At 36.6% G+C, this 23,568-nt stretch overlaps 1 protein-coding gene across 3 annotated transcripts; it reads right to left on the bottom strand.

Annotated features, from left to right (window-relative positions):
• Positions 1-684: 684 nt before the first annotated feature.
• LOC133765698 (UDP-glucuronosyltransferase 2B16-like) lies at positions 685-15,284 on the bottom strand. Of its 3 annotated transcripts, XM_062199242.1 has the most exons (7): positions 15,277-15,284; positions 12,153-12,868; positions 10,380-10,528; positions 6,761-6,892; positions 4,901-4,988; positions 3,518-3,737; positions 685-964 (listed from the first exon to the last, which is right to left on the bottom strand). In XM_062199242.1, exons 1-7 carry the CDS (start codon positions 15,282-15,284, stop codon positions 685-687), a joined length of 1,593 nt encoding a protein of 530 aa, XP_062055226.1. The 3 variants fall into 3 exon arrangements, with proteins under 3 accessions (XP_062055226.1, XP_062055225.1, XP_062055224.1); XM_062199241.1 differs by lacking the exon at positions 15,277-15,284 and having other exon boundaries at positions 10,380-10,524; positions 12,149-12,892; XM_062199240.1 differs by lacking the exon at positions 15,277-15,284 and having other exon boundaries at positions 12,153-12,892.
• Positions 15,285-23,568: the final 8,284 nt, after the last annotated feature.

Raw genomic sequence — 23,568 nt, 5'->3', positions numbered from 1 at the left:
TTAGATCCTTAAAAGTAAACCCACAGTACATGCTTACTGTTTGCATAAGAAAACTTAATCCTGCTAAACTGCAAAACTGCTAAACCACTTCTAGTAATTTTCCACTTCATTCTTCTGTAATTTTCTATTCACAGAAATTTGAGTATTCCCTTTTCGTTCACCTTTTTTTTTAGTACCTTAATTTCTCTAATCATTCTTTTGAAAATCAATCATTCTTGTCCTAGTTGAAGTGGAGTACACTTTGTAATGTTGTCACTCTTGCAATTTAAAGAAGTCAGGATAAAATCTGTCTTAACACAACAAGGATCTGGCTACATTTCCTTCAGCAAGTGCACTATATTCTACTTGATTGAATGGTGTTCAGTAGATGATGTTTCTGAAAATGGACACAAAATCTTGAGAACTCTTCTGAAAGCAATAGTCTGATATCCCAGTGAACCTCATTTCTTCAAAGTTATTAAAATAAGTTAATAATTCAGCATGAAAATTGAACTATCCAAGAATACCTAACGATAGAATGGTCCATTTCCTTAATGCTTAGTCAAGAAGCAACATTTTGATAAACCTGGCAGGCACAAATCTCCTAAACTGTGTCGGAATACTGGACTCACATGTATCGCTAATGGTTGAGTTAATGCCATGATATCATAAATCCGGGCTGCTAGTCTTAAGTCTGAAAGAGCTCTAATCTTGCTTTTTCTTCTTTCCTGTCATAAAAAGCTGTTGATAAACAAGCAACCAAAATTTTATAGCAACGTAGGTAGTGATTGTCACACAAGCCAGCAGGAACCCAATCACGTCCAACGAATGGTACTGGTACCAGGTGAGGTCATGGGCTGCCACCCGAAGGTGTTTGGCTCCTTTGTGGCGCATGACAAACTCGATCCAGAAGACTGCTCGGTCCAGGGGCTTCATGGGCTGATCGTGGTGAATTCTTGATAACTTCATGACATTCTCTTTATAGCTAAAGAAAAATCAATTTATAAACTTATAGAATATAAGATATGGAAGTATTTATACATATATATCTAAATATAAACCTACAGAATGCACCATAAAAATGGGTATGTGAAATTTTTATACAGACTGTTAGGTACCCATTCGCGGAGAAAGTAACCACACTATAGTGCAGTTTGAAAGAGAAAACAGCCTAACCACAAAACCGTTTAATGGCCTAACTGCAAAACTGTGATAATGGCCTAACCGCAAACTGCAAATCAACTGTCATAACTGTCATTGCTATGACTACGGGACCCTGGGAGGTCGGTGTGAGGGCAGAGCTAAACTCTAGAAACCGTATATAAGGGGACCCTCAGACACTGTAAAGCAGATGTTGCTCAGCTTCTCTCCCCAGTCCGTAGCGCCTTGTGCCCACAGGGAGAAGCTGCTGGTCCTAGTGCCTTGCGCCCCCAGGAGTAGGCTTGAGCGATCTCTCCAGCTAGTCGCCTAGAGTACCAATAAGTTTAGCTTGACTTTCCTCAGTCTCCTCAACTCTTCCTTGGCGGCAAACTGGCCAGTTCCCGGAGGGGGAGATCCTGACACAGATGGTAAAATGAATGTTGCAAAAAAGAGTAGGAGAAAAAAAATATTTTCTTCAGTAAACATTACAGAGATCTGACTTTTTTGATTGGAAATTGTTGGATGTTCAGTGTTACAAAACGTGTTGAGAGATTGGCAGAGAACAATATTTCTAACTTTCAAACCTAGGAATTGGAATAACTTAATTCTTAAAGACAAAGAAAAGAAAAAATGACAATAACAGCAACAGTAAAATTCATTTGATATGGAATTCTTGGAAGACTCTGTAAACAATGGTTTATAGATTTGTTTTACCAGAATGTGATTAGTATGAAAATTTAGAGATAGCAGGCAAGTCCATTAATAAGCTCAGGTATAACTGGGCAAAATTAATAAGGAGTTGTTATCAACCAGGAATTTGTCTCAGACTAATCAAAAATTAGTGCATTTACATGTAACTTGTGAATGTATGAAACTGAATTGCCTTCCTTTGGAGCCTTACACTGACTCTTATTTTCCCATTTTCTCAGCTTTAATTTCCCAAGCTTTTCATTGTTAAATGGATCTTTCTTAACAGATTCTTTGAATTAAAACATGTTAAAGTTTAGAATATTTGACTTATCATATACTGAAGAACCATAGTGACTCCATTTTAAAACAATAAAAAAGCAGCCTCTGTTTCCCATAGCAGACCCGAGTCCTTGTAAAAGCAGGCATCCAGGCATTCTGGAGGTATCAAAGCTCACCAGGGACAGCTAGCTCGGTAGACCAAGGACAGCACAGTAGATATTGCTAAACAAAGTAACTCCCTGTGCGCAGAGCTTCCATGCAATATGTAACTCATTTTCCTGCTGATGTAGCCCTTTTTTCCTTTAAAAACTCTCCCAAAGACTGGACCTCACTCCTTCCTCCGCTGTGCCTGTTGGTTAGATGGGGTCCCTGTCGCGGCTTGTACTCCCGAATAAACCTTGCTTTTGCAGTTCAGTGTGATCGACTCTCTGGGGGTCTCTGCAGGATCTAACGATCTGGGCACAACATATTTTTTGGTGCCCAAGAATACTAAACCAGCAGTAAATGTTTTCGATTATTACAATTTTTCTTCTTGTGAACATTGTGATTCAGTTTCTGGAGAGTTCAGAAGTAACTAGGGAGTTGTTCCCTGTCATTAAAATTGTCAAGAACTAATGGACAGGGCAAAAGGATGTTGTAAGGAGTGTTGCCCTCCATGTCCAAATCACAACTTAGGGTGTCTTGGTACATCAGCAATTGCAATGAAAACAATTTCACTCATGTTATTTTTTAAAACATAATTGGAAAACTCCTTTCACAAGGAGTATATGTAGAGCTGAGGAAATTTATTGGGAAAACTTATGGTGAATGGGTCACATAATATATGCTGAAAACTAGTACAATGTGTGCCACACATCAAACATGGTCAATTTTTTAGTTAATTTAGAAATTCACTTCAGCCTGTAGCATTACGTCTATTAAGAATGCAAGAGAATATGCAAGTGAAAGATAAATTAGTTTTGGAAAAAAGAAAAAACAAGTGTGCTGATGATTAGCTCTTTAAGTTGAACAACAGCTGAAAAAATGAAGTCCAGCTACTTTAAAAAGCTAAGGGTCATTGTGATACTATCAAGGAAACATTCCCTAGGAAAACTTCGCATTTACGTTTACATCATGTGTAATCAAAGGAGGAAAACACATTCCAAACATTATTCATATCACTTTATAGTGCTAATACTTAATCAAAACTAACTATATAATGAAATAATTGGAGAAGCATTTCTTATGACAAATATTTTGAGTATTGGGCCAGATTATTCTAATGTATTTTTTCAGGTAAATAATTTGTTTATTTTGTAAACAACTCAGACATGATGATTGCTTTCCAATATCAACCAGAGCTATAGTCAAAATGGTGTAATTTTCAGAATCATTTAGTCCTCCTATAAAAACTTATTAAATCAGTTATTTTCAACAAAGTAATACTCACGAAGGATCATTAATGACTGTCTTCAAGGCATCGATCAAATCTGAACTTGACATTGTTTTCCAGTCCAATCTAACAGCTGCTCCCTTGGCCCTCATGTGGGCAAGGTTATCATGTTGCTCCCCAAACAAAGGAAGGCCCACCATAGGGATGCCATGGTGGATGGCCTCATAGATGCCATTGGCTCCACCATGAGTTACAAAAGCTTTGGTTTTTGGATGACCTGGAATTGAGAGGTTTTCAGTAAAGTTATTAATGGTAAGTTTGAGAAATAAAATAAGAAACAGAATGTGGGGCACTAAAAGGGCTGGTGATGTCTAGACCTCAGGTTATGAATAAAGATGAGACAGTGTATGAATGCTTAGAGATCCAGAGGAAGAGGTTTCTCAGTCTACTCGAGAGGTCAGCAAAGGCCACATGGGAAGGTGCTGTGATTTGAACTAAAAGAAAGGAAAGAAAATAGCAAGCCTTAATGAAAGATAAATTCTTATTGAAAAAGATTTCTTACACAAACACACACACACACAACCCTTCAAATCAATGTTAGAAGATTTTCTCTTAAAACAGTAGTCCATTCACTGAGTATGATATATAAGATTTGGTACACAGCTGGTAGTGGCATAATTGAATTGCTAGAATATTAGGATAGCCCACACATAATCTTCAAATGCATTCTCATTTCCTGTGAGAGTTTCTGAGACATTCCCAAAGAAAATGTGGAGTAATTCATAACAACATGTATATTATTTTCTGTGGCATTTCAAACCACTATATTTTGGGAACAAAAATGTATTGACTGAAAGGTGAGAGAGACAAACCCGAAAACAATTATTATTTTTAAAAAGTTGATTGATCTGAAAGACACAGGGCGAGAATGAGTGAGTGTATGAAAGACAAAAAGAGAGAGAGAGATCATGTCTCTACTGATTTACTCCTCAACTGCCTACAACAACTGGGGCTGGGCAGGCAAAGCCAAGCAGAGACTCAATCCCGGGTATCAGTGTGGATTACTGTGAGCCAAGGATTTATGTCATCTCCTGCTACCTGCCGTGGTGCACATGGACAGAAAGCTGGAACCAAAAGTCAAGATTGAACTTGGACCTAGCAGCAGCAAAAAGGATGCAAATGTACCAAGTGACTTTTTAACCTCTGTCACAAATCCTTTTCCAGCGAGAAATTAGTGGAAATTCTAGGGATGTAAAGAATATATGCATATTGAATGTCTACTGATTCAGTTCATTGTACTCCCTAGGACTAGAAAAAAAACATGAAGACACTTGGTTGACTTCTGAGTGTTTCCATTATAAATGGTCATCAGCTTTCTGTTGGACTACTGTCTCCCTGACTTGTTACTCATGTTTACAACATTTGTCTTCCATGTCTTACCAAGAAGGTCATTCTGAGGGATCCACTGATAGAGCCTGGTATTAGGTCCTAAGGCATCAGGTTTCTTGCCATCAAATCTCCAAAGAACCTATTAGGTGAAGAAAATACCTGTTTCATGAGTTCAATTTCAAACAAGAACCACTTGGAATCTAAGGAGGCTTAGCAATAGCCACGTTAAATGCCTTCCATGTGAAAGCTAAGTAAAGGAGACAGAAGAGAGTAAGTAGAGAGAACTACTGAAAGATAAAGATAAGTAAAATACAAACATTTTCTATATATTTGTACATTCACACTGACATGGAACAGAATCATGCTGTTTCACATATACTGCCTTATTCATGAGAGATAAAGAGAGAGAAAAACCAGTGTTTAAGAAACTGTTACAATGTCATAATTCTACTGCAATACTTGGAATTTATTCCCTGTTTTGCACATCTTGATAGACATGAATTACCATGTTGGATTCCTCTTCTAAGTATAATGTCAGCCATTTCAATTGCAATCATAAAATAAAAGTCTACAGCTATCCAATGTTCATTAGAAATTCCTTTTTAATCTGACATGTATTAATTCACAAAAAGTAAATGCATGCAGTAAGTTGTTTGTGAGAAATAAATTAATTCTGCTTCGGACTACATTTTGCTTATTTTACATTACAACTTCCTAAGCACTATTTCTTGGAAAATGTTTAAGTGGTTTAAGTAAACCACTTAAAACCATTTTTTTATTGTTTTCATTCACTTTAGTTCACTAATTGCTGATGGTGTTAGATCATTTCCATGTGCAGCACCAAAACAAAGTGTTGACTTTGGAATTTCCAAGCAATCTCAAAAAGTGAAGCACAAGGCACAAGTATTTAATTTCAGTTTGCTTTGTGAATGTTAAACGTAATTTCAGGTTCTCAAAAGAAATTACATAGTTGCTTACAAGAACCCTACATTACCTACAACACTAAAAGCAGTTCATAACTACTGAAAGATCCAAGTGGTCTTACATATATTAGAAAAATAATATGTCCTAAATTTCTAACGGAGTGCATCTGAGCATCCCCATTCCAGGCCTGCTCCTGCTTCCCTTGTCCTGATGTTCCCTTCTCCTTCCTCAGTCTGGAGGACCTGTGAATCTAATGGGTTAGGAGCACTGTCCTGTGGGGCCACACATTGTGATGCACTGGGTCCACCTTCAGGAAAGATCTATCTGCACTTTCTCCCTTACATCTTCCTGGTTCAGGCACAACTAGGGCTCTGATGAAAGGGCAGGTTGTTTTGTCCCCTTTTTCTACATATACTGGACTGTATTGAATCCTTAGTTTGTGGCTCCCAAGTCCTGATTTTTCCATATCTAGGTAGATTCTGGAACATCACCATGAGAGGACCTAGTGCAAAACTAGGGGAAGTAAAGAGTCAGGGATTACATGGGAACTTGAAAATCAAGTTGCACATCAGACATTTTTAACAAAATATATTTATTGCTAGTGTATCAACTCAGTTAGCAATTGGAATTCATTTCTTTCTGGTAACATTTTTAGTGCAGAAGGGGGCATCAGCAATCGTGCAGAATAAAGAACCAAATGATACTGCAGTTTGATGGCAATGTCATGATGATAACAAATCTTCACGCTGCACCTCTTAAAAATGCTTTTTTTCTGTTCAAATATTAAATCCAAGCATAATTTTGTTAAACCATTCTCTGAGCTACTGTTGCACATCTCACAGAGAGTTATTTGTAAACTGATATCTGCCTAAATCTCAACTTCATAACAGTTTAGCTCTCATACAGGAAGCTTCTCACTCCAGTCCCATTACAGTGCTTATGAAACACATTCACTGGTTGTGCCCTATTAGGACACTTTTTTCTCACCTTTTGTGGCAGCTGGGCCAGGGCTGATGCAATCACATTGGCCCTTTCCTCTGTCATGTTGCTGACCATGGACCCCAGGGAAAACACCACCACTCCCTCTTCCCCAGAGCTCTGCACAAAGGCTTCCATCTCCTGTGAAGAAAGGAGTTGTTCCATCACAAAAGGGCAGCAGCACAACAAACACCAGAGAAAGGATTGGTGCAATCAACTAAGGAGAGAAAGGGGAACCTTATCAGAAATCATTGTAGTGGTCATTGTGATAAAATAGTTGGCAAATGTTCCATCTTAGCCATTTCTAATTATTCAGATGTTCATGTTGTCTACAGTCACATTCTTGTGCTTTCCTTGTCCTAGATTTCTTTATGTTGTGAAATTGAAAGCAGGGGACCCATGTACATTATAAGAAACAAATATAGGGAATGAGAATATAGTTTACACTCTTCTCTGTCCACTGAATAAAATCTGATCATTTACCTTTGTTCCTGTTTCCAGCTAAATTTCCTATTATTGTTAATTTAATATTATTAAGGGTTTTTGTTAAAACAATTGTATTGATATGAATTTACAAATAAAATTATGTAATCATTCCCTACTATGGAGTTTATGTTACTGTCAATCATTATTTTTACAAATCACTGTTATAATCATTGACTTTGCACATCCTAGTTACTTCTCTTAGTATAGTTTCATGCTACTATCTTACAAATCCAAAGGTTATTAACATTTTGACTACCTCCTTTCAGTTATTTAAATTTCTTTCTCTTTGTAAATAGGACAATTATTATTATGGCAATTTGATAGCCAAAGGAAAAGCAAGTTGCTTTGAATATGAAAACTACGTTTGAGGTAAAAGAAGGGACACTTCAAAACTTTGAGTTGTATTCATGTCTTGTTGGTGCAATGGAATAACAGCAGGTATTATCACTGGCTATCATGACAGAATTAATTGTCCTGCTTTCTGTGTTTTGTTCCACATTCCTCCTCCTTAGGCCTCTGTCCCTTTCCTTTTTTGCAAATCAGGAAATCATTAAGGGAAGAGATACATTTTATAAACTCTCACTAATAATGTCTCAGCATTTGACCTGTGAATTGTACATACACAGATAAAACATTTTGCATTCAAAATTGTATTTGTATTGTATTGTATTGTATTTTTACGACTTACTATCAATGTTGTGGTGTTATAATAGGAAGACTGATAGTATCTCTTAGGAGTGGACATAATACATCCATAAAGAATGCTTACTTTCTATAAATGTTTTTGGAATGTGGTATGAGTTTAACATAGATTAAATACTTCTTAATGAAGAATGCCATCCTATATGCTGACATAAGTTTGTATCAAATATAAACCAAAAGTCATTTGCAGATACAAGTATCAGGTCATTCGAAATGTAGTGGATGTGTCCCCAGCTCTCATTCTGTCTGGCAGCTGTGAACCAAGACCCAGGTTGCCCACTAGAGTTTGACAGAGATAGCCTTTTGTCTTGGCAGACAGTAGAAAACACCTCAGATAAGGCAAGCCGCTCCTTTTAATGTGCGATATAAAAGCCTCTGTTGCTCAATGAGAAGTGATCTAAGGCAGTGGTGAAAGTAAGAAGCTTTGGATTTGGCTGTCAACATTTTTGAGGCCACATCTTTATGCTGCTGAGGACTGGTTTTCCTGTGCAGCTAGAATCCTGGAGAAGAGTCCCAACGCCTACAGTAAAACTTTAGTCTCCCTCTTGTTCATCTGATGGCCAAAAGTATACATTTACATGCAATTAGTCTAGCTTATCTCTCTTCTCTGTGACTTTCCTGGATGCTGCAATTTCACTCAATTTAAATCATTGCCTACTAAATTAGGTTATGGTACAATGTGTCTAGTATGGTTTGGTAATTAATTGTAGTAATAGCAAAAGCAACAATAATGACAATAATCAATATTAATTCTGGATTACTGACATAAGTAACAGAAGTTTTTCTTATTTATATTTTGCTAGATAAATGTTGCAGTCAGGAAAAACATACCTATTTCATCAAACATTTATTAATTTTTTAAGTTGAAAATTTGAAAAATACATTCTTCTACCTTTTTTTTTTTTAGAAAAAATAGGTAGGGCCTGACTGTTTTCTCTATCACCTACTACAGAATGGAACAACAGCATTTTCCAAACATATATATACCAATAATTTGGTTCCTGTTTATCAACATTTCCCCATGTCTCCCACCCCTTGGTCTCTCTATCCTCTGAAAAATTGTGATCTCTTACCAGCATCTTGGAGATGAACTTGTTAGATCATGCTTATGAGTTCTGTCATGCAGAATTTGTCTCTCTGTGACTGGACTATTTCATTTTGCATAATGACCTCCATCCATGTAGTGGAATACCACAAGTTTTTATCATTTTTCATAGTTTTGTAATATACTACAGAGTATATGTGCTGTGTTTTCCTTATTCACTCATTAGTGGATTGAAAAATATTTCTGTTTCCACTTTTAGCTATCAGTAATCATGCTACAATTAACATGACAATGCAGTTTGATTTTTTGAAAGACTTATTGGATTTCCTTAAGTTATCAGAGATACCTTAACTGTTTTTGATGTATTAACAATTTTTCCAAGCATCAAACATGGGACACTGTTATTATTATAAATCACTAATAATCATATTTATAAATATTGTGGTCTAATTCTCCAATCTGTACCCTGCCTGAACTCTTACAATCATCTCCTTAAATCTCATCCCCGCCACAGTCATCACACACTTCTTCAATCAAATCCCATGACTACATCTTGACGTCTGCATCTTGAATATTAATTAATTAATATTGTGATGAAAGGAAATCTGCTGCCATCTGTAGGTCAAATTTTTTTTTCTGGTTCCCTATCAAAAACATTATGATATATTTTACACTCCTTCATACTATGTGGTACCACATTACCTCTTTTGTCAAATCTATCTCTTTATTCATCTTATTCTTCTAAACGATTTTTTTTGCTACTTTACCTGTTTATCTTATTTTTCCCTCATCTTTAGCTTGTCCATGTACATCATTCAAATACAGTTAATTATCAGGGACTGTGGGAAAGTTTCTATGACCTCACCTGGATATTATTTCACAGTGTGGTTTTTTCCATTATCAAGACATTGCCACCATTTTTACTGTCTCTTTTTCCAAAGAGAATGCAAAATGTTGAGAAGAGCACAAACGGTCTGCATGTTTTTCTATATATGTCCAGCACTTGCCTGTCTTGTACCATAAACACTTTTTACATATACCCTGAATAATATCAAATATTCTTTGTGTTGATAAGAAATGTCTTAATAAAAATGATTCTCCTGTAAAAGTCTCCTGGAGATTTTAGTATTCTATAATGATAATGACATTTGTATACATGTGATGTAATTGAAATGTATCAGAGGATTTCAAAAATTCATGGAAATGTGCCTTACATTCTAATTCAGCTATTCCAAGTTTTTTGTCCAGTCGTTTCATTTGAGTTCTGGCTGGCAGAGAATTTAATCCCACTTCCAACATTTCTTCCTGTCAATCAGATGCTCTAAATGAAAACTGAAGAATAATTTACACTGTAAAATCTAAGTAAAAAAAAGAAAGCAGTAGGAACATATTTACCTTGGGCAGAGGTTGGGCAGGTTTGCAGTGGAGCCCTCCAACAAATTCAACATTTGGCAGGAGTGGGCGAGGAAACTCCAAATCCCAATAGCTTCGAATGAGCCATATTTCAGCTCTCCCCACTAGCTCAGAGAATGTAACAGGTCTTCCTGAATGGAGGAAAAATCAGGAAAAGGCAGGGTAAGGAGAGAATTGTTATATGAAGTATATCATGTAACTAAATGGAGTGAAGCAGTCAATGATGTATAATGCATCTGTACATAGATAAAGCAATTATTTAAGTATATATAATATATGCCATGCATTTTTACAAATTTGATACCTGCAAAAGGTCTCTAATGTCGACTGCATAGCCACAATTCTTGTCATCAAATTAGGCCACTATAGATAAAACACCCATTGTTTACTTTTTAATGTTAGGAGAGTAGCATATTCAATTGAGAACAACTGTTTTAGTTGTTGAGTCAAGATATTCTGCAGTAATCATGAACAGGGTTTTTCCCAGAAGAGGTACTCAGTCCTGTTTCCAGAGTCTGCCAAGCTGATTCTTGATCCTTGATCCCTTAGTGAACTGGGAAATGGGTTTTTGTTGTTGTATTGTTGCTATTTGGAGTGAACATATCTTTTACCTACTTCTGTCTTTGGTTTACTTTAATGCCTTAATAGTATCGATTTACAATGAAATATATATAGATATATTACCAAATATCACAAGGAAATGTGTTTACATTGTGGAAAACAGACTTTGTTCACTCTTATTTTGAATCTTTTATAAACATGAAAAACTAGTTAAAAACAGATTAATAACATATATGTCTAATTTCCACAAAATCTTAGGTCATACATAGATGCATTTCAAGGACTTAAGGAAGTAATGTGGCAACATTACAAACCTCGATTTACATGTTTTCTGTCTTTTAAAAATCTATCACCAAAAGTGAATGGCCATTTTAGGTAATATGGAAACTGTATTGTAATTTGAAGAGAACCAACAGACCTACCCAGAAAAAAAATAATTTCCTCAAAGTCACATAGACAGCTATCATAGAAACGTGTGTAATAACAAAATCTGCCTGTCTTCATTCATCAACAAAATGTGTCCACCGATTTTTACAACGGAGAAAACTCTGAGAAAATGGACATAGTAGTATTTAGAGAAATCCTCAGTGCTTCATTGGTAGCTATTCATCCTCCTGTAATGTTACGTGCTCAATAGGCTAATCCTCTGCCTGCGGCGCCGGCACACTGGGTTCTAGTACCAGTCTGGGCACCGGATTCTGTCTTGGTTGCTCCTCTTCAGGTCCAGCTCTCTGCTGTGGCCCGGGAGTGCAGTGGAGGATGGCCCAAGTCCTTGGCCCTGCACTCTCATGGGAGACCAGGAGAAGCACCTGGCTCCTGGCTTCGGATCAGCGTGGTATGCCGGGCACATCATGCTGGCCACAGCAGCCATTGGAGGATGAACCAATGGTAAATGAAGACCTCTCTCTCTTTCTCTCTCTCTGTCTCACTGTCCACTCTGCCTGTAAAAATAAAATAAAATAAAATAAAATAAAATAAAATAAAATAATAAAAAAGAAAAAAATCAGTAACCTCTATCTAAACCTATAATGCAAACCTTATTAACATTTGTGAAAATTATAACAAAATTTTCTATTATCATTTCATTTCTTCACCTAGAAAAAGGAAATTCCTTAGATTTTTCCATTCATGAAAGATCACCTACAAAGTAAAAGGAAACTCAAGATCTCATCAGCAACTAAAAACATGACTTACCTAGAACTTCACTGCAAAACTGATCCCACCTCTTCACATTAAACATTTGGAACCAAAAGTCAAAATAAAGCATCCATAGCATGTTTTGTACCCTCTCCATGAATGTCATTTGTCCACTTAAATCTGACATAATAACAGGCACATAGGAAGGAGGAAACAGAAGTCCTCCACTATACTTCTCATAGGTGTAGCCAAGAGTGAAGCGGAGACTGTACACAAGGGGTGTGTTCAGTAGCTCAGCCAGCAGCTCACCACAGGGAGCAAATGGGTCTGCAAGAACAACATCAAACCTTGATTCCTGAAGCTTCGTCATGATTTTCTTGTTCAAAACCAAGTCTCTGCAGATATTTTCATAAGCATCAGAATATTCAAAGAATAATGTTTGCAGTAGTGGGAAATATTCCCAATATGCATCTCTTGACACATCATTTATAAGTGTATTAATCCCATTTAAGAGAATACCTTGGACTTCATCTTTAGTGTAAGATGTGTGGAAAGTTTCATAGTGAATTCCCGGTTCATCGTTGCTATCAATTAAAATAGAAGCAGAAGATCTCAGAACAGTTACTGCATGGCCTCGCTGCACAAGTGCATCCAGGATTGTCTTCATATTCATCCAGTGGCTGAATTCCATGGACCACACCAGCACCTTCCCACAACTCCCAGAGCTGAAGCAGCAACTGAGCTGTAGCAGCAGCAGAAGTGAGACACATCTCCTGGGCATCCTGGTGAAATGCAGCGTTTCCTCGCCACTTGCTCTTCCTTTCTTTTGCTCCTTATGATTTTATCCAAGAAGAAATTTAACACATAGTTAAAATATAACTTGCATTGGTTAAAATAAATACATGATATGAGCTTGTTAACCAGGATGCTAGGCAGAAAAGCAAAATTAGATATTGTTGTGTTCAAGTGAGTGCTTTATGGTCTCATTTATGACTACGTGATTCATCCTGCCCTAAGGTAAAGCTCTGGGTGTGTAAGACATCTGCACTATGTAAGGAATTTTAGAAGAGCAATTTCACATCTCCTTGTGATATTTGGTATTATTTCTATATAAATTTCATTGTAAATTGTTATTATTAAGGTAATAAAGTAAACCAATAACAGAAGTAGGTAAAAATATGTTCACTCAAAATAGCAATTTCAAGTGAAGGGACTTGCATCTGCAATCTCCCTGTCAGTGAAGCAGAGATAAAATAATCATGCAGCTGATCCTCATTTCTTGGATAACACGATTCAAGGACGTTCTTCGTAAAAAATTCTTTAAATATAATTCAAATATATGCAAGTATCAATTAAAAATGTAAAACTCATTATTTCATAGAAAATTCACACAAATGCTCCATTGTTGAACAGCTTCTCACCAACAAGCAGCCTTCTTCTTCCTTACAATTTAATATTCCTTCTGTCCAAGGCAGTCACTAACTTATGTTTCTATTGACCTGCATATTTGGTCTTTTCATGTAAATACATCATACAGCACATGGAGGCAACAGCATGGGCAACTTCTCTCTGAAAGACATCCAACTTGAAGAGTAAATTGCTAACCTACAGTCTTAGTTTCTCCCATCTGGTAATCCTCAGTCTCTGAGTGAAGGCAATGGACATCAGTTGGCAAAGACTGTGGGGAGTTAGAATTCCAGTGTGCTATGCTTGATTAGAATCCCTCCTTGTGATGAGAATATTGCTGGATGAAAGAAGACTCTATTTTCCCACACTTTTCTAGAATTAACTTTTGAAAGTCAGAGTAGGGCTATTGTGAAAGAAAGGAGAATTCAAACCCTCTATTGGGTAAGAGGGGCTGTGGCTGATAGCACAGAATTCAACTGGGAGCTATGGGGAGAAGTTGCCTGCTGGTCCAGGCTGCATCTATCTGCAGCAGACTTCTGTGACTCTGGGCTAGGAATCTAGGATAGGAAGCAAGTTAAGATATTACATGACGCAGGTGCTCTCTGCTTTTTGTTTTTGTTTTTGTTTCTTTGCTTTATTATCAAGTCTTGAATCTCTCCTCCTTCTCTCTCTCCCTCTCTCTCTCTCTCTCTCTCTCTCACATAAGTATGTCTTAAACAAAATTCAATCATTGTGTTTTTAAATAATTTCTATTAGTTATTCTTGCATTGGTTCAGGGACACGCTTTGCTGCCATATGAGTACTGACTTTTTCTTGTAAACTTTCTCTCCATGTACATAAAATTGTATAAGTTTTGGTTTTTGGAAGTATTGAAATTTTTAATAATCTCTTAAATTAATTCATTTATAGATATTTAAAAAGATAAATAAATATATTAACAACAAAACCTAGGTATTTCTATCAGATCATATGCCAGATATCAGGGATTTCCAATTATTCAGATTGATACTGACTGATTGCTAACATAATATAGCATCTTAGAGCCTGCTTCAATATATGATCAATTCATTTTTATTTTGAGTACTACGTATAATCTTAAATCATCATTGTTTATTAATTTCATACATTCTAGAATACTGATAGATATTAAGACAAAGTACATGCAATTATCTTTGGATATTATGATGCATATGTCTACTTTCCCACATTATAATTTTGAAAATAGATGTAAAATTCCTTAAAGAACAGGAATAACTACGTACTACTTAGGTATCTATTTCTTGCTTTCAACTACATTTTGTTATGCAAATAAATGTTTGTATTTAACATAAGCCTTCTATACCATATTAAGTACCATAATCACAGAAAATTAGGAATATGTAGATACAAAACAATAGACTATTTGCTCTGCTTGTTCACCAAGGAAGTTACTGTTACTTATGAAGGCCTAAATCAATATGATATGTATATGTTGTTTTGTTTAACTTGTAAATCTGATGTTGAACTTTTAAATTTACCAGTAATGTATTTGGTAATTATTTTATATTTTTAACATATATGTATAGATGCATTGAATTTAATATATAATAATGTCTAAATGAGAAGGGGAAATTCAGTAAATAGAGATGACTTTTCAATATAAAAATACTTTTTATTTTAAAGGTTACCTTAATATTTTAAATAAAATGTTATAAGGTATATACAGATGATTTAAAATATCATGATATGATATAGGTATACATGTGAAAAGATTAAATTCAACTTATTAAATTACCACATCATTCACATACTTATTTTTGGTGTTAAGAACATTTAAAATGTACTCTTTATAAGTGTGAAAAGACATTATTTTTAATTATAGTCACCATTTGTGCGAATTGATCCCTAAAATGTATTTTCCTATCCATCTAAAACTTTTAACCTTTGACTAATGTGTCTCCATTCTACTCTTTGAATCTATTAAGTTGGAAAGGTTTAGCTAAGAAGTATGAGCGAGATCATTTGGTCTTGGTCTTTCTGTGCCTGAGTTATTATTTCATTAGGGCAATAACCTTCAGTTCTTCCATATTGTCACAACTGACAGATTTTCTTTCTGGTTTTTCTGAAATTTTTATTATTTTATTATTTCTAGAATATTAATTTGTTTATTTGAAGGAAAGAGTTATTGAAAATGGATTTCAGAAAAATCTGTGTGGGAATCAAAGAGGCAGGAGGAAGAAGAATGGAAGTGGTCGGGGGGTAGGTAAGGTTGGGAAGTACCACCATATTCCTAAAACTGTGTATATAAAATCCATGGGACTTACATACCTTAAATAAAAAAAATATAAAAACATAAAGAAAGGTAGAGTAGCTGACAGAGAGAGAGAGAGAGAGAGAGAGAAAGTCTTCCATTCACTGATTCATATGGGATGTCAGCTTTGAGTAGCACCAGCCCCTTAAATCTTTGTTTTTAATATGATAAAACTCAAATGTTTCAGGAAGCACCCAGCTCAGGATAGCATCACAAGAAGTGAAAAGAATTGGTGAGGGAAGACAGTGAGCAGTTAGCTTTGTCGAACACTCTCCAAGAAAGAAATGGGCAAGGCACGTCAGGCAGGGAATCCAAGTGTTCTTCATTCTGTTTTTAAGACGGAAATATATTCTACTGCGTGTTTCAATCTATTCTGATTCTTGTAAGCTCTATGATCTCCTTGTAAGTGATTAATCCAATTCCAAAATGCATATTTTCTGACATAGAAGTTTTTATTAATTTGCAACAATTTACCTGATCTTACTGATCTCATGTCTCTGCAGTCACTCTGAGTTCCTGTCTTCCTGACTTGGGAATTTATTTATTTATTTATTCATTTATTTATTTATTTTGACAGGCAGAGTTATATAGTGAGAGAGAGAGACAGAGAGAAAGGTCCTCCTTCCGTTGGTTCACCCCCCAAAAGACCGCTAAGCCCGGCATGCTGTGCCCATTTGAAGCCAGGAGCCAGGTGCTTCCTCCTGGTCTCCCATGTGGGTGCAGAGCCCAAGGACATGGGCCATCATCCACTGCCTTGCCTGGCCACAGCAGAGAGCTGGACTGGAAGAGGAGCAACCGGGACAGAACCGGTGCCCCAACCAGGACTAGAAACAGGGGCGCCGGCTCCGCAGGAGGAGGATGAGCTTAGTGAGCCACGGTACAGGTTGGAAATTTATTTTATTAAAAATAACAAATCCTTCCTTTGTATCTTCTCCACCCTTGTCATTAGAAAAATACAGAAAATTAGTCAAACATGTAAACAAATGTTACAAGTTGATTATAAACACAAAATGATGGTCAATCCGATTAATAATTTAGTAATTGTCAACAAAATGAACAATTCAATTTCACATACAAATACTCCACATAGAGTTGAAAGTATTGTTGAAAATGTATTTAATACACAGAGCTTGCAAAACCTCACAGTTTAAAAAACAGAACTGAAGAAGAGTAAAAGGATATATTTAAAGCATATAAGCAAACTTTTGTTTACCATGTTTGTATTATTTATCTTCAATACACTTGTCATTCTACCTGTAATTAATTAGAAAACAATTTGTTATTTAGTTAGTTACATACATGGATTCAGCTGCATGTGTTATATCCAAATTTAATCTACATTCATTTGATTTTTGTATTCAACTTCTGTTATTCCTATATTCCTACCTTTTATCAGGCAATCTGTTCAGTGAAATATTTACTGTATACCTTCTAAATCTTTGCAAATATACAGACCTATAGTTCCAGGAAGGCTGGATCCTTCATATTTTGTTTGAAGAACGTTCTTTCTGAAGTTCATTAAAGTGATCTCTCTCAAAAAAAATACAAAAAAAGAGTTAAATAATCAGTAAGATAAAAGCATCAAGACATTTCGAAGGGGTTTTGCATTTAGTTAACAGAAATTTCTAAGCTGAAGCCTAAAAGCCAAGTAAGAATCGAAGTCGTGAAAGCCATGAAAGAAAAACAAATCCAGCCAAGAGTACTATACCCAGCAAAGGTAACCTTCATAAATGAAGAAGAAATAGATCTCATAGGATGAGCAAAAACTGAAGAAACAAATCATGTAATACCTGACCCTACAGGACATACCTGAGAGTCTTACCTTAGTAGTGAGAGTAGTATAAGTACCATCACACACCATGGAAAAAGTACACATCTTAGCAGTTGAGAAGACATACACGTACATACAAACATACACTCACACACATGCATGCACAAAAACAGAGAGGAAAAATATGTAGGGATCAGTATTTCTTTCCTTTACTTTTTTTCTGGATTGGCTTTTAAATATATTCAACTGGTGCCTGCACTGTGGCACAGGGGGTTAAGACCCTGGCCTGAAGCGCCAGCATCCAATATGGGCAACAGTTCTTGTCCCGGCTGCTCCTCTTCCAATCCAGCTCTCTGCTGTGGCCTGGGAAAGCAGTGGAGGATGTCCCAAGTGCTTGGCCCCTGCATGCACCTGGGAGACCCGGAAGAGGCTCCTGGCTCCTGGCTTCAGATCCGCGCAGCTCCTGCCATTGCGGCCATTTGGGGAGTGAACCATCAGACAGAGGACCACTCTCTTTCTGCCTCTCCTCTTTCTATGTAACTGTGACTTTCAAGTAAATAAATAAATCTTTAAAGAAAAAAAGAAAAGAAATATATTCAATTAAAAGTTTTTTCACCTACATTGTTTAGTGCTACTATTTTGTAATTATTTTCATTCTACTCACTAGGTTTTGTTATTAGGGATAGGTTTGTCCCTTAAAATAAGCTGGAAAGTTTAAACGTGCTGTATTTGCTGTCCTGTGTAATAGCGCTACTATAACTGAACACACAAGTGAAACTACTTATGCCTTTAGTTATCTCTGGGAGAAGATTTTTAAAATTACATTAACTTCTTTTTTTTCTTTCTTTTCTCATCTCTCCTCCTTCTTCTCCTCCTCCTACTCCACCTCCTTTTCCCCTCCTCCTCCTCCTCCTCTTCCTTCTTCTTCTCCTTCTTTTCTTCTTCTTCTTTTTCTTCTTTTTTTGGGAAAAGAAAGATATATTTAAGCCTGAAAACTCCACCTGCAGCCCAGGATGGGGACTCCAAGAGAGGCTGACCCAACAAATCAGTTGAAGAGGAGTCTTTTAAGCACAATTAGAAAAGGAAAAGAGACAAAATAGCAGCTAGAAATCAGAGGGTGGGGACAAAACCCATAAAAGTCCTAAATTGTATTTCTGTCTAGCTTGATGATGATAAAACAAAACAGCTATCAGAAGGGTGTGATTGCTAACTTCTTCCTATTCTAAATAAATTGAAATGACAACAAATTCTTATATTCTTATGTGACTATTAGAATAACCCTGTCTAGTGCACTTGGGCCTCATTCCTTTGTAATCATAACCTCTACTCTACCACCAATGGCTCTACTCCCAACATGTGTGTACTGATGGTCCTCTTCCCCACTTAATGCTGTATAATTGTTCAAACCTGGTAAATGCCACTCTTAGGATCATTGGTTACTATCCTCACTCTGTCTTTTATGACCTTGTCTAAATATGATCAGAGTCGGTGAACTTGGAAGGCTTCCATAGCCTTGGCAACTCATGACGACAGCCTAGGATGGTTACTGGCGCCATAAACTAGAGTGTCAATTTGTTGGGTCAACAACAGGAGCCACTGTGCACTTGCTCCTCATGTGGGATCTCTGTCCTTAATGTGCTGTACATTTTGATTTAATGCTATAACTAGTACTCAAACAGTATGTTTCACTTTGTGTTTCTATGTGGGTGCAAACTGTTGAAATCTTTATACTAAATTGATCTTGTGTATATAAAGAGAATTGAAAATGAATCTTGATGCAAATGGAAGGGGAGAGGGAGCGGGAGGGGGGAGGGTTGCGGGTGGGAGGGAAGTTATTGGGGGGGGGGAAGCCATTGTAATCCATAAGCTGTACACTGGAAATTTATATTCATTAAATAAAAGTTAAAAAAAAAGAATATTACATATTAAAAATTAAGTACTGGCCGGCACCGTGGCTTAACAGGCTAATCCTCTGCCTTGCGGCGCCAGCACACCAGGTTCTAGTCCCGTTCGGGGCACCAGATTCTGTTCCGGTTGCACCTCTTCCAGGCCAGCTCTCTGCTGTGGCCCGGGAAGGCAGTGTAGGATGGCCCAGGTCCTTGGGCCCTGCACCCGCATGGGAGACCAGGAGAAGCACCTGGCTCCTGGCTTCGGATCAGCGAGATGCGCTGGCCGCAGCAGCCATTGAAGGGTGCACCAACGGCAAAAAGGAAGACCTTTCTCTCTCTCTCTCACTATCCACTCTACCTGTCAAAAAAAAATTAAGTACTAATTATTTTGTCAGTTTTGTTGAATTCTGGCTTGCTCAAATTATTGGCATAAAATTCTTAGCATCCTTTAAAAAATAAAAATGGAGCTATCCCATGATTCAGCACTCCCAGTAATGGATATATACACAAAGTAGATGAAATAAATCTTTCAAAAAAATTGCATTCCATGTTCAATATGGCACTATACATACTAGACAAGATATGGTGTCAAGGGAGGCATTCATCAAAAAATGAATGAATAAAGAAAATGTGCAAATATGTAATAGAATACTATTCAGGTATAATATATTGAAAACTTGTCATGAGTTGTTGAGGCTATGGAAGCCTTTAGGGTTTGCCAACTTCGATCTGATTCCAACAGGGTCAGAGTCAAAGTGGAAGTTCTCTCCTCCCTTCAGAGAGAGGTACCTCCTTCTTTGATGGCCCCATTCTTTCCACTAGGATCTCACTCGCAGAGATCTTTCATTTAGGTCTTCTTTTTCTTTTTTTTTCCAGAGTGTCTTGGCTTTCCATGCCTTAAATACTCTCATGGGCTCTTGAACCAGATCCAAATGCCTTAAGGGCTGATTCTGAGGCCAGAGTACTATTTAGGACATCTGCCATTCTATGAGTCTGCTGTGTCTCCCACTTCCCATGTTGGATCGTTCTCTCCCTTTTTGGGTCTATCAGTTAGTGTTAGCAGACACTAGTCTTGTTTGTGTGATCCCTTTGACTCTTAGACCTATCAGTGTGATCAATTGTGAACTGAAGATGATCACTTGGACTAGTGAGATGGTCATTGGTAACTCATGACTAGAGCTTAGGGAGATTACTACGCCATAAACAAGAGTGTCAAATCAACAACAGGAGTCACTGTGTACTTACATCTCATGTGGGATCTCTCCTTAATGGGTTGTCCAATGTGAAGTAATGCTATAAACTAGTACTGAAACAGTATTTTTACACCTTGTGTTTCTGTGTGGGTGCAAACTGATGAAATCTTTACTTAATATATACTGAATCGGTCTTCTGCATATAAAGATAATTGAAAATGAAAAAAAAAAAACCCTTGGTGTTAAATTGGAAATTGCATAGAAAATTAATCAATTCTTTAAAAAAAATATCATGTAGGATCTCTGTCCTTAATGTGCTGTACATTGTGATTTAATGCTATAACTAGTACTCCAACAGTATTTTTCACTTTGTGTTGCTATGTGAGGGCAAACTGTTGAAATGTTTACTTAATATATACTAAACTGATCTTCTGTATATAAAGAGAATTGAAAATGAATCTTGATGTGAATGGAAGGGGAGAGGGAGCGGGAAAGGGGAGGGTTGCGTGTGGGAGGGAAGTTTGGCGGGGGGTGGGGGGAAGCCATTGTAATCCATAAGCTGTACTTTGGAAATTTATATTCATTAAATAAAAGTTTTAAAAAAAATATATTAAAAACTTTTCATTATTAACAAAATGAATGAACCCAGAGCACAAGGTATAAGTAAAACCCGCCAGGTACAGAAAACAAGTGCCACATTATCTCAAAGACCAAAGGCTATTATCATTTGCATTTAAGGAAGTAAGGCACAAAAAGAGAAAACCTACATGATCTCTATTGAAGTTCAAAGGCTATGGTTAGCTATATTTACATGCAATATTTGGAGACCTTTCTCACCATTTAAAATAATTTCCCCAGTATACGCTTTTAAAATTGTAGACAAGATAGAGCCTTGATTCCATCTATAATTTACTTTTATATGATGTAAGGGAAGAATCAATTTAATATCATTTTTTATTTTTCATATTCTCAATATCCAAGGTATTCAAACATTTGGAAGTATCATCTGGACTCTCTGTGGCAAAAAGTAGATATTTTATTGTAACAGTTGGGAAATTTTTGATTATAACCTAGAAGGACTGGTATAAACATGCTGAGCCCAATTGCACTAAACAAAAAGGAACTTTTTTCTCTTTTCATTTTGTGTCTTAGTATTACAAAACGTTGTTCACTTAAGTAATATCAATGACTCAAGCATACTCAAGACATCTCCAAAAATGCTATTTGTTTTTCTAATAAAATATTTCAAGAGATTGCATAGTTTTAAGTGGAATAGTTTTTGAGCCTATTCACAATATCTAAACAAAGAAAATTTACAATGAGCAATTTTTCATATATTATCAAGAATGTGAAATGTAAGCTCCCACATAGCACAAAGAACAAAACACCATGCAAAAAGACTTGGCCAAAGTAACCGAGCTTCTACATCCAGAGATTCATTTAAGCTGTGTTCTCAAAGTTGACTCTAGCAACCTAGCTTAGTGTTAGGAAAACGTGATCCAAAGCAAAATGACTTTGTCCAACTTACCCTGCTCTATCTTTTGCTGCAATTTTCCACTTACTCATTCTGGAACTGTCCATTTCCACCTAGAACACTAGTTCTTTTTCACTAAATACTTGAAAACATACCCATATTCTCTTTTGTTCAACATTTCTCCCCCTGTTCAAAACTACAGTCACCTTTGTATTAGTTGATATTGAGTTTGATTTATAGTGGAGTCTCTCTCTTACTATAGCAAATGAACAAAATTGTCTGGCTATGTGTAACTAGTGTCCAGCTATGTTTCTCCTGGACGAGAATTCATAGAAAGATACTTCTAAAGGTCTGTACAAAAAATGAAAAGGAAACATAAGTCTATGATGATATTAAAACTTTTTGAAATGCATGACATTAGTACTACAAGAAATATTTCCCTATATTTCTACTATAATACATAGTTTTAAGGTGACTTGTATATTTTATGTGACTACATTTCAACTTTGAATGTTTCTAAACATGTATAGAAAAGATATTCTTGCCAGCTCCCTAAACATGTATAGAAAAGATATTCTTGCCGGCGCCACGGCTCACAAGGCTAATCCTCCACATGTGGCGCTAGCACCCTGGGTTCTCGTCCTGGGTGGGGCGCCAGATTCTATCCCTTTTGCTCCTCTTCAAGTTCAGCTCTCTGCTATGGCCTGGGAAGGCAGTGGAGGATGGCCCAAGTGCTTAGCCCTGTACTGGCATGGGAGAACAGGTGGAAACACCTGGCTCTTGATCCGGATCAGTGCAGAGCGCCTGCCATAGTGGCCATTTGGGCAGTGAACCAAAGGAAGGAAAAGCTTTCTCTGTCTCTCTGTCTCTCTCTCTATGTCTCTCTCTCTCTCCCCCTCTCTCTGTCTCTTTCTCTCTTTCTCTCTCTCTCTCTCTCACTGTCTAACTCAGCCTGCTTAAAAAAAAAAAAAGATATTCTTAGCATTCTGATGTTCCCAAATTAAGCAGCTGCTGTTCAATGATTTTCAATTTTTTTCTGTTATAATATATCATGTGATGTCATTATAGCAGATTTACTGAGTATTTCTGGAATTCAGTTCACTTTGTTTAATATTTAACCAAACATAAAATGTTAAATGTCAAGAATATTCCAAAATGGATAGATATTTTCAAACCTAGAGAATAATCTTGCCACAACTTCACCCGAAGGGCTTGAATTAAATGGAATGATCTCATCTATTACGTTTCCTGAACTTTGGTCTCAAAGAAATCTTAATCTTTTTATTTGTTCCTGTCTGAAATGTTTGACTATAAAATAATAATATTTTATGAAAATAACATTATGATTGTAACATAGGCCAATAGTGACACAATCACATCTTAGGTTGAGGCTGCAGGCTTTTGTCTTTAGCAGGTTGCCTCCTTTGTTAACTCAGCAAACGTCTTCTA

The sequence above is a fragment of the Lepus europaeus genome, chromosome 8 (genome assembly GCF_033115175.1).
Source record: "Lepus europaeus isolate LE1 chromosome 8, mLepTim1.pri, whole genome shotgun sequence".
Taxonomy (NCBI): domain Eukaryota; kingdom Metazoa; phylum Chordata; class Mammalia; order Lagomorpha; family Leporidae; genus Lepus; species Lepus europaeus.
This window is presented reverse-complemented; position numbering and strand designations above follow the sequence as displayed.

What these genes read in the sequence shown, in the direction of transcription:
- LOC133765698 (XM_062199242.1), bottom strand. An exon ending in GTTTTGCAGTGAAGTTCTAG is followed by an intron (nt 10,529 to 12,152) that starts GTAAGTCATGTT and finishes TCCTCCATTCAG; the next exon opens with GAAGACCTGTTACATTCTCT. An exon ending in CCCTCAGAATGACCTTCTTG is followed by an intron (nt 3,738 to 4,900) that starts GTAAGACATGGA and finishes TCTCAATTCCAG; the next exon opens with GTCATCCAAAAACCAAAGCT.